Genomic DNA, 10,979 nt, shown 5'->3' on the forward strand with positions numbered 1-10,979 from the left:
GCCGTGGGGGTTTGTTTGCATCCGGAAAAACATGTCGCGTCGGTTAATACAGCCAAACAACTTATCTCGTTGTGAAGTTGTCCTCGGGGTTTGGCCGGCTGCGTTTGGGGAGATTCTGAAACTTTTACTTCTTCGTCTCAGCTCTTTCTTCAACTAACTTCAGGCCCGCTCTTACCTCAGCCATAAATCTCCTCTTTAGCCGGCATCGAGGCCTCTCGCCAGGCAGCTCCTTCTCCGGTTCCAATCTCCCGGCAATGCCAAAAAAACTAAATAGGCAGCAGATTGGCCTGTTATGTGGCAATATTAAACATTCTACCCCACGGACTTCAAATTGCCTGGGAGAGGGTATAATAGAAGAATGTATAGAACAAACAATCATCTCAAACAGTTTCAGCATCATGTGAGATTTAGGCTATATCCACACGAAGACAAAACGCTTACATTTTTGGAAACTTTCTTTGTAAGCACGAGCCAGCTCAGTAAATGTGAGCGTCCACATGGGTCGACTCAGGTCTGTGAAAACGGAGCAATTCATCTTCCAGCCCTGTGTGAGGCGCTGTGACGCTAACACAGATGATAGAACAAGATGCATGCACAGTAAACTTTAGTGGAATGTAAACCGCGAAAATGAAACTGATTCAAGGATTTAGGATCTACAGAAGAGACGAGGAGGAGAGTTTATTCTTCAGACGTAACGGGACTAAAGCAGAAAAACCTGTCAGTGACTTTTACTGTCAGTCCAAAAACACAGACTGACTCGTGTTTTTCTACTCGTCACCTGTGGCTTGTGGACGGCAGTGGAGCAAAGAGGAGCGGAGTCAAACCATCATAGATCCATGAGTAAAACTTATTCTAAGGTCAGTAGATTATGGATCACAGACACCACAATGGAACTGTGATGTCACCGTTTTAGTCAAAGTTGTGGAGACGTTGTAACAACGGCGCCACGTAAACGCCGTTTTGAGGTCTTTCCACTCTGGGACCTAGTTTGGAAAATGTTGGTTTACAGACCCCCAAAACACCGGGCTCGTTGGACGATACACTGGACTGATAAAATATCTTTGCGTTTTGTCCTCACCTTGACTTCGTATGGACAGGGCCTTAATCTCAATTTATCAATTATAAAATCTTAAACCGATGCTCCTGGGCCCCAAGCAGAACGGCTAGACTGAAACATACCAATGATGATGAATGCTGCCGACAACCGAAACAAACTGTGCATAAAAATCCAGAGAGGATGGTTTATCTTATGAGAGACCTCTGTGGTGCAGACTGGCTCTTCCACTGTATGTTGCATTCTAATAATATATGTACAAGATTGTGTGGTGGGGTAGCCTATGTCTCCCTTACACTGAGCCAATCAGATTGTGTGTATGTTCTATAAATACGTGGGTTATGCTCCTGAATTGTGTTATTGTGTTATGGTGATTTGATCAACTTGTGCATTACAATCAGCCTGTGTTTGATCAGTTAGTATTTAACAACATTTCATAAACTAAAATACAACCCGAGAGCACTTCAAGTTTTTTTTAATTACTTTAGGTCGGCTATTCCCAAAGTCCAAGATGTTGTGGCTCCCTTGTCGATTCAAAACTCTCCCAGGCCCCTCTAATATCATTAATATTCAAATAGTTTTATTTTACGGTTAAAATTACATTTGAGAAAAACAACATCTAGCAATCTATATTTCATTTCAAAATCATTTTTTTCAATTAACTTTTTTTGTTGACTAGCTTTGGGGGCCCTCCTGTAGGGCCTCTGAGGCCCCACTTTGCTAGCCTTGATTAGCTGCTACTAGCATCAGCATGCTCCTGCTAGCCGCGGCATTTCGCGCAGCACTTAAAAGTACATCTGCAGAGGTTAAAACGTGCCCATGTTCACTTAGATTTAGTCAGTGAATGTTGTGTTTTTAAAACGGCGAGATCCAAAACAGGTATTGGTTCAGAATTGGGTATTTGTAATCAATACTCAAGATGAGGAAAAAACAATAGGTGATTGGCCTAAGTCTGTTGTCCTGTAGAAGCCAATACTGTGCCTCCTTTAGGCTCTTACAGCACCTGACAGTAAGCAGCAGCTGGCTGACTCCCACGCGCCTCGCCCTGCCCGTCGTCTTAACTGCCCCCTCTCCACTTTTATTCACCCGCAAAACGCTGATATTGTCCCATGCTCCAGTGCATTTCTATTAAGTCCTCCCTGATTTAAAAAGATTGGGTGTCCCGTCGCCTCTGCCTGTCCTGCCTCGCCTCACCCACCCACCCACCCCACCGCACTCCCCCAGCCCTCTCTCCCTCCACCAGTTAATGTCATGGGCGCCGTAATGGCATCTGGCACCGGGGATGGGCAAACGAGAGGGCACCAGACAGAGAGACGGGGCCGGGGGAATGCCAAATGAGCAGGCACAGGCTGAGGGCCCATTAGCTAACTGCATTATTCAAGTACACAGCTCTTTATACGAGACAATCAGAACAGCGGCCCGCGCTTTGGAGGGCGGGAGTTTGGAGGGTTTGGACCTGGCTGCCAGATGGTCGCAGGTTCAATTCCCGGTTCTGGAGTTTTTTTCTGCCCCCTTCTCTGTGCGAGTGGAATTGGGCAAAGAGTGGTTGCGTGAATGAGTGCGATGAATGTTTTGGAGCAAATACCTACAGAGTGGACACATCAAAACTACTCTGTGCAAAATCATTCAATATTCTGATAAATAAAGTCTGTGCAGAGGCATTTTCCATGACAATCCAGATCTTGTTGGCGTGGTAGATCTGATCCTGATCCAGACTCTTGTCGGAGCAGGAATAGACCGGATCTGTGTCTTTGTCAGAGAGCAGCGGAGTGTCGGACAGATGTGGAATTGTGAGAAGGTGATCTGGCACAAGATTAAATCTGTGGTTTTGTTTTGTTTTTTTCTGTTGCATGCATTTTGCTTTATGAATGAACTTTCGTCCCACCCTTTCTCTTGTTGCCATGACTGCAGGATCACATGTTTCAACCCTTCCAATCCCAACGCTTCCCAACGGGGAAGTGGACGTTCGAGCCCTGGCCGCCCTTGTCCAGCCCCGTCACAAGAGCAGAGGAGTCATCGTGGATCATGCCCGCCTTTAACCTTTTTTTAGATTTAATTTAGCGGCGTTTGGATAAGCCCTGTTTTTAAGTCTAATGGATCGTTTTTAACTGTTACAAAAGACTTTTTATGTTTTATTGGCTGCATCTATTCTCTGCTCTCACACTCACCATGTTGCAATCATTTAAACCCATACATTTCTCGGCCTTGGTCAAAATTCAGCCTTCCATAACGTAACCTCCACCTGTGACAGAATCTGGTCGTTCCCCCTGGAGAATCAGTTTACCCCACCATCAAAAAAACGATAATAATGATTAAGAAATGTAGTCATTGCGTGGTGATGACTCTGAGTAAGGACATGTACATGGAACACTGGGCTGAAGTCCTGTGTAGAAAAGTATTTTATGTTCAAATTGATGTAATAACATGTTTGGTAATGGCTCCTGTCAAGACAAAATAAGAGATCTCCCTCTGGTCTAAAAGGAGAAGTTAGAATGGTCCGCACTAAACAGAAGCAGGCAGTCATGTTGGGTTATTTGCGCTGAAACCCACACGTCATGTAAGGCCCAGCAGAGGATGTTCTTCCTGCAGCAGCTGAGGAAACTTCAGCTGCCGAACAAGATGCTGATGCAGTTCTACACGGCCATCATCGAGTCCACCTTCACCTCCTCCATCACTGTGTGGTTCCCCGGCGCTACAGACCAGGACAAGCACCGACTGCAGCGCATTGTGCTGCTGCTGAGAAGGTGTTTGGCTGTGAGCTCCCATCTCTCCAAAACCTGATCACCTCCAGGACCCTTCTCACCCTGGACACAGACTATTCACCCCTCTCCCCTCAGGCAGGAGGCTACGGTCCATCCACACCTATACCTGCTGCCACTTGAACAGTTTTTTCCCCTCCACCGTCAGACCCGTGAACAATAACGAGACCCAATCACTCAGTTACAGACTGGTGAATGTAATCGGCTCTATTGCACTGACATGTGATATGTCCACATTGGAGATGTGTGTGGTTTATTCTGACCCGCCCCAACTTGACCCGAAAAAAATGTGTCTCAGTTTGCCAGCCTGACCCGATCCCACACACATAAAAAAAAACCGCTGCACTAGTCCACACTCGAATCTGCTGCTAACACTCAATGCAGCTGCACATGTGTAAATACACGTTATCATAGTTTAAATGTAACCTACTTACACATGCCCTTTTAGTCTAAAAGCAGTGCTAAGTAACTCTTCCCCCTAGAGGCCATGAGCGTAACTGCAGGTGTAGTAGCAAGTTACGATTTTTTTAACTTATTAATTGTCTTGGAAAGGCGAAGGGAGACAGGGTTACTGTACATTGAAAATATTTTTTTTCACTCAAACTTGGCTGTAAATACTGTTCAAAGTGGCGTTAGCCCGCAGTTAGCTTTGCCCGTTAGCATGTTAGCTCCTTCTTCGTGATTACATTAGTGTGTATTGCTTTCTCCGGACCGGTGACAGTCAAGTTGCAAACATGGTTTTCTGGTCAGAGACACCAGGGGGAGATGAAAGACCCTCCAATCATCCTATAAACACTTGTATCACCCCCACAGGGACTACGGAGAGGATTTATTAAGGTAAACATGTTACTTAGTACTGCTTGAAAGTCTTATAGTTTATTATATCATTAAATTACATGTTATTGTTTTATGCTTCATGTTGCACGATCGACCGAAAAGATTCCAAGTTGTGAACCTGTTCATAACCATGGCAATAAAACCACTTCTGATTCTGATCACATGACCATGTCTAATTACCAGGAGATCCAGCTCTCGTTATACTCTTACACTTACATACATGTTAAATAGGGCTCAGAGGTGGGCAAGAGTTGCTTTCAAAGAATTTCACTCTAGTAGAAGTAAAAAGTAGTGACTCAAACAATTCAAATGTTACTTGAGTACTGTGAGTACTGAGTAACTGAGTGTGAAACAACACATAAAATCTTGTGGAAATTGTGATATTTACAAAAATAATTCCAGGAAAATGTCTGAAAATAAACTATATAATTCTGAAGAACAAGGAGCACTAGATGAACATCTATAGATCAAAATGAAGCATTTCCCGCTTAAATATTTACACACGGTGGAAATAGTAACAGTTATTTTTACTCAAGTAAGAGTAAAGATACTTCATTATAATTTTACTACATAAAAAGTACTGTATGATGAAACTACTCAAAGAAGTACAATTTCTACAGAAAGGTCTTGTACTTGAGTAAATGTAACTGAGTACTACCCGCCTCTGGTAGGGCTGGGTACTGTTTTTTTTTTGGAAACTGGTACTTTAACAATACTTGGTTTACGATACCGATGAACGATTTTCAATACCTATGTTGAAATATTTGTCACGCAGAACCATAAAACAGAACAATTAAGTGAATTTATTTCATTTATTTCGATCATTTCTTTGACATTTCTCTCATTTGTTTGGAACGAAAAAACCAAGAAACTTCCTTTTATTTTTATTTTCTTTAGTTTGACATTTTTGTGATGTTTGCAGTTTGACTTCCTTATTGGACCATGACAGGAAGTGACATAGATAGAGGCAAACAATTTTAACCTGTTGCTGAGTAACCATGTTCTGTCAATGGAAAATGAGTCAAACTGCTTTGAACTTCCCCTTTATGTCACTTCCTGTCAGTAGCTTAAAAATGCAAATCATTAAAATTGCTGCATCACTGAAATGAAATAATAAAACTGATGTTATGCATCTAAATAAGTCATGCTTTCAAACCTGTCATATGCACTTTAATGCTGTCCCTGGACCAAACAGGCATCAAAACCGCAACTCTCAGATATCAGATTTTTTTCTGTACCTGCTTTTGATATTTAATTTAATTGTTTGAGTCATGCAGTTACAGCAGCGTCGGGCAAGGACATACATACATGGAGGGAGTGAAAGAGTGCAACAATGCAAAGCGCTTTGGTCTGTGGTTATATATTATATAGATACAGACGGCATCTCTGGAATCGCCCATACATGGTCGTTTTTGAAAACAGTTAAGGGGGAAAACAATTTTGAAAAAATGTATATTTTCTCTAATTATTCAAAAACCACTGTAACAAACGCTGAAATATGAATATAGTTTCTACTAAATAATGATACAAAGACATGGGGAGGAGCAAAGTGGTTCAACAGCCCATAAATACATGAATAACAGAGAATGATAACTTGATGCTACATGTTAGCATCGGTCTAATGCTAACGGTTAGCTTGCGCTAGCTACAACTGCTGTTTTTTTCACTTCTACTGAACAATCTGCTGTGAGAAAATATCCATATGGGCCCGATTTACACTTGACTTTATTTGTATGTGATAAATAAGTTGATATTCCACCAGAAAATGGCTAAAAAGAGTGAAAAATTGTGTTTCTCTAAAGATTCTATTTTCCCCCTCGGCGAAGCCACGCCCCCTTCTATGACGAGATGCCGTCTGTATCTATATGAACACTTAACCCTTGATCTGCCAATATCAATAAAGAGTGGAACTGTACAACAAGTTCACAAAAACGGAAATGTTTCCCAAACAATAAATATCAGAGGGCTGAGGAGCTGGTGGTTTATAGAGCCTCGCACATCGACTCAGTTCTTATGTTTTTGGCTCTATATAAACCACCACAGCGGTTTACAGAGGCCCACATAAAAACCTTTGTAATTCCTACATCTGATTGGGATGTAAATAGCCTCAAATTAAAACTGAAAGTCTGCAGTTTAACTACATGGTAAGTACTTGGTTGCTTCATTCCAAATCCATTGTGGTGGTTTATAGAGCCAAAGACAAAAAGAATTGAGTCGATGTTCCAATATTTATGGACCTGACTGTATGTGAAAGATGAGAACTAAAATCTATTTGGCTGCATTAAAACTTTTTTCTGTAAAGACAAATTCTTCATATCAAAACCTTACCATCGGAACCACTGACCCCACACCTCCTTTAAGGACATCATACTTCATAATAACAAACAACAAACCATTCCCACTCCATGTTGGTCATAAACGGATGACTTTGCCGTGCCTGATAAATGAAATTCAAAAAGAAACAATGAATCGTATATATATATATATAGGCCGCATTGGTCCATAAGCCGCAGCTGCTCCACGCCAAGCGGCTCTTTTAAACGGCTCTTTAGGGTGAACGCTCAAACTGGATCTCATTTGTGAAAAGAGCCGGGTCAATTTTTCAGTCAATTTTACCCAGAACTCCCCCGAACAAACACAAGAATCAGCCCAACAACAGAGCAGGCCACACAGGTCAAAGCATCAGTCCAGTTGTGATTTTAGATTATTTAAATTAAAAAAGGGCTATTTTGGTGGCATTACTGTAGATAGAAAAAAGAGTATCAGAGGGGATTTGGATATTGTTTCAAGTAGTGAACAACTTTCTACTGACGGAAATATACATTGTCATTGGTTAAAGTGATGATCTGTAAGTTTAAATATTATACAAACTGAATAGTATGATTGAGCGCCTGCCATTCGATGTTGCATTAGTAATAATAAATACAAATAATTCGATTTTTTTTCTCAAGTCCTTCCCTTTCCTGATCTCAGACTCTAATATAACGTTGTCCAATGAGACGAGCTTTCCCGTCGGGGCCAATCAGGAGGGAGGGGGAGGGAGGTTTACTTTCGAAATGTTTTTCCTCCTTTTTCCTCATTTTGCAAACTTGGGCGTGGCTTTCTGCTGGGCCAGTCAGGAGGAGAGGGAGGCGGGACTTCATTGTTTGCTTGACTTTTCTGGGCACCTCTCTTGGGCCACTTAAAGCACTGGACCACACTGATGGTATCGCAGTTTACATGTTGCAATTTTCCAATCGAGCGACTCCGAGGCATTTTTTTTCCAAGTTGGAGGCAGGCAATTTACCAGATAGCTGTTGCCTGGAGCGCAGCATATCACTTTGACAAATGATTCTGTCCAAAAACATAAGATCAAGATCAAGAATGATGACGTTGTTGATTGGGAAGTTTGGTAATCTGACAGTCCTACTTCAAGTGGAGATTTTGACCTCTTAACCCGTGAGTTTACAACAAGTACATTTTCTCCAGTTCAGTTTTTCCCGACTCTAAAAGGTCACAGCCGATAAGCTAGATCAGAGGTGGCGAACACGCGGCTCTCGAGCTGCATGCGGCTCTTGGCCAATCAGAGTGCGGCTCTTTGCATGATTGGATATGTTTAATACAATGCGGCTCTTTGCAAAAGAATTGGCGCATATTTCCCATAAACTGTTAACCTGGCTAACGCCATGCTGCTGTGTGCGCTCGAATTATTTCGAACTGCACAACAGCCTGGGAACCAATCACAGAGCGAGGTGGGACGGCAAGACGATGACGCACTATTCGATATACGGAAGCTTGTAGTTTATTTACGGATAAAAATTTAAAAAAAGTTTATTTACGGATCCAACATGACAGCAGCAGACACGATGGTATTTTTCGATCAAGCTTTAGACCATGTTCTAAATAATTTAGCTCAAAAGTTTACAGCGGGTACGTCATACGTCATCTCATACGATGATACGATTGGCCATGGCTACGTGCAGACGCATGATAGACTTTTTTTTTTTTTCGTATCACCCAATAAACGAGTATGGACGATCGTAAACCACACCTCTCCTACGAGAAAATGAATTGGTGTCCCCAGACTATCACTTGTGAGTCTAAATATCACTTGTGATTTTAGTCTGGTGTTAGGCAGGCTAATAAACTGTAACAGCCTTTAAGAATCTTGACCAAAAATAAGCATACTCCTACAGACCCTGTTTCCATCTCTACACACATGAATAAGAGTCTGTATCTCCCTCCTTTTCGAGGCGGCGTGTAAAAGGTGCCCGTGCACCCTCACTCACAGCGGGATGTAGGTTAAACAACAGTCAGGCCGATCGTGGCTCTGGGATCAGCTTCTGTGCTTTTCAGGTTTCTGACTCTTTATTTGATGAAAGTTGGCCTCATATTCACAGAATATTAGGAAACAGAAAAAAGCGGAGCTCTAATGAAGCATATGATGCAAAGCGCAACATCGTAGCACGAAAATACACAAAGTCCACATGTGACTGTGACAAAAGCAACATAAAACAGAATCTCAGACGTCCAGAGGCTCCGGATTAAACTTTATGAACTTTGTGCAGCTGAGAGTGCGTTCTCTGCACAGTCCAGTCAGGACCGAGCTGCAGGCACTGAGCCACAGGCCAGGGGCGACTCAGGAGGGGGCTCAGTGGGCAGGGCCCCACATACAAACACAAAAATAAAATAATCTACTTCTGTCTCAGTCAGAGCAGAACAAAATGTCAGTTTATTTGATTAACATTTATTTCAATCTTGGTGAGAAGTAAAACTATTAAAAGAAAAGGGCCAGAAAGTTATAGTTTATTGTGATTAAATGTAACGGTCACATAATATTTAATCACATTAAACGACCACCCCTGGATCTCACGAATGGTCGGTGCCTTTGTGGCTCTTCACAGGATCCAGGTTGAACATTTCGGCTCTTGTTGGCCACCCCTGAGCTGGAGTAACGCCTCATTTGAAAGCTAAGACCGACAAAACTCATCTAAATGGATCTTTTTCATCACTTGTCCGGCACTTTTTTTTGATGCTTTTTGTCACTTTTCTGTTGCTCTTGTGTTGATTTTTTGTAACTTCTCTTTCACTTTTTTGTCACGTTTTTGGTCACTTTTTCATCGCTTTTTTGCTCTTGTTGCTTTTGTTATCCCTTTTTTGTCACATTTTCATCCCGTTTTAGTCGCTCCTTCGTTGTGTTATTGTCGCTTTTTTGTTGCATTTTCATCCTTGTTTATCGTCACGTTTTGACACTTTTTTCAAGAAGAGTCAAATAGAAGAAAAAAAAAAAGTTTTGCCTGCAGTGTCTCGAATTTTCCAAACAAAACCTCTCCTAAAATCCGCTACTCCAGGGCTACAGCGCCGAGAGCCAGCTCCTTTTACGCAAAGCTTTAACCTGTGTGCGCTGGACTCTCCAAACTCGTGCGTCACCAAACACCCGTGCGCACTTGCACTCACACGCGCTCGATGACCCCTCGTGCCCCGTACCCCGACACTCACCTGCGCGGCCATGAAGGACAGATCCATCTTCTCTGCTCCTGTTGCGCCGACGAGGCACCGCTACGCAAAAGTCTGTTTTAGTCCTCCGCTTGTTGTAGATCCTCTGGCTTTTTTGTAAAAATGTCTTTTCTTTCTTCCTTCTGGAGTGCAGTGCGCGCTTCACGTGAGCTCCATGGCGAGGACAAAAAGGATTCTCGGTTGAAAAACAATGGTGCGTGGAGGAGAGATGGCGATGGTGATGGCAGTATAGGAGCGAAGCGTCAGGAGGAGCGGGGGGAAAGAGAAGCGCGGCAACAGCTCCTGGCTCTGAGATGCGCTGCCCACTCACTGCGCTCTGCCCCGCGTCTCCCTCTCAAATACAGGGACGAGGCGGAGCTGCAGACCGGAGCCGCTGCAGATTCACGACCGGTGTTTTTTTTGTTTTTTTTAGGCTAGAGTGTTTATGTATTATCCCAAGGAAGAATCAGTCTGCAGTTTATACAAACAGACAATAAAAAGCTGTCCACATACTGACCAAAATCCCACAAACGTGTTAGTGAAGGATGTCATTGTTGAGAAGTCTAAATACTACTGTGGTCAGCAGTTTGAATCCCGCAGGTGCACACTGTGGTTGAGTCCTTGGGGAAGACACTTCACCCTCCTTGCCTCTAGTGTCCGCGTACACTGGTGTATGAATGAGAGAGTGAAGGGGTGAAAGGTTTCTTGATGCAAAGTGCTTTGAGTGCCTAAAGCAGGTAAAAGACACTATATACATTTATTCAACTTAGGTAGGCCTATTACTGTAATCGAGAAAAAAAAGTGTCAAAAGCAGGCACGGAAAGAGAAGTTTTGAGGCCTGTAGTGTCACGAGC

At 42.8% G+C, this 10,979-nt stretch overlaps 1 protein-coding gene across 1 annotated transcript in view; it reads right to left on the reverse strand.

The window, feature by feature from the left end:
• Positions 1–10,457, reverse strand: part of LOC306975625 (uncharacterized protein C14orf132-like) — an 86,032-nt gene extending 75,575 nt beyond the window's left edge. Inside the window, exon 1 of the mRNA XM_079573237.1 lies at positions 10,129–10,457. Coding sequence (XP_079429363.1) covers positions 10,129–10,155 — 27 coding nt within the window. The 5' untranslated portion in view covers positions 10,156–10,457. The remainder of the gene's footprint in view (positions 1–10,128) is intronic.
• Between the last annotated feature and the right edge of the window lie 522 nt (positions 10,458–10,979).

Source organism: Gobius niger, assembly GCF_951799975.1.
Source record: "Gobius niger genome assembly, chromosome: 16".
Taxonomy (NCBI): Eukaryota; Metazoa; Chordata; class Actinopteri; order Gobiiformes; family Gobiidae; genus Gobius; species Gobius niger.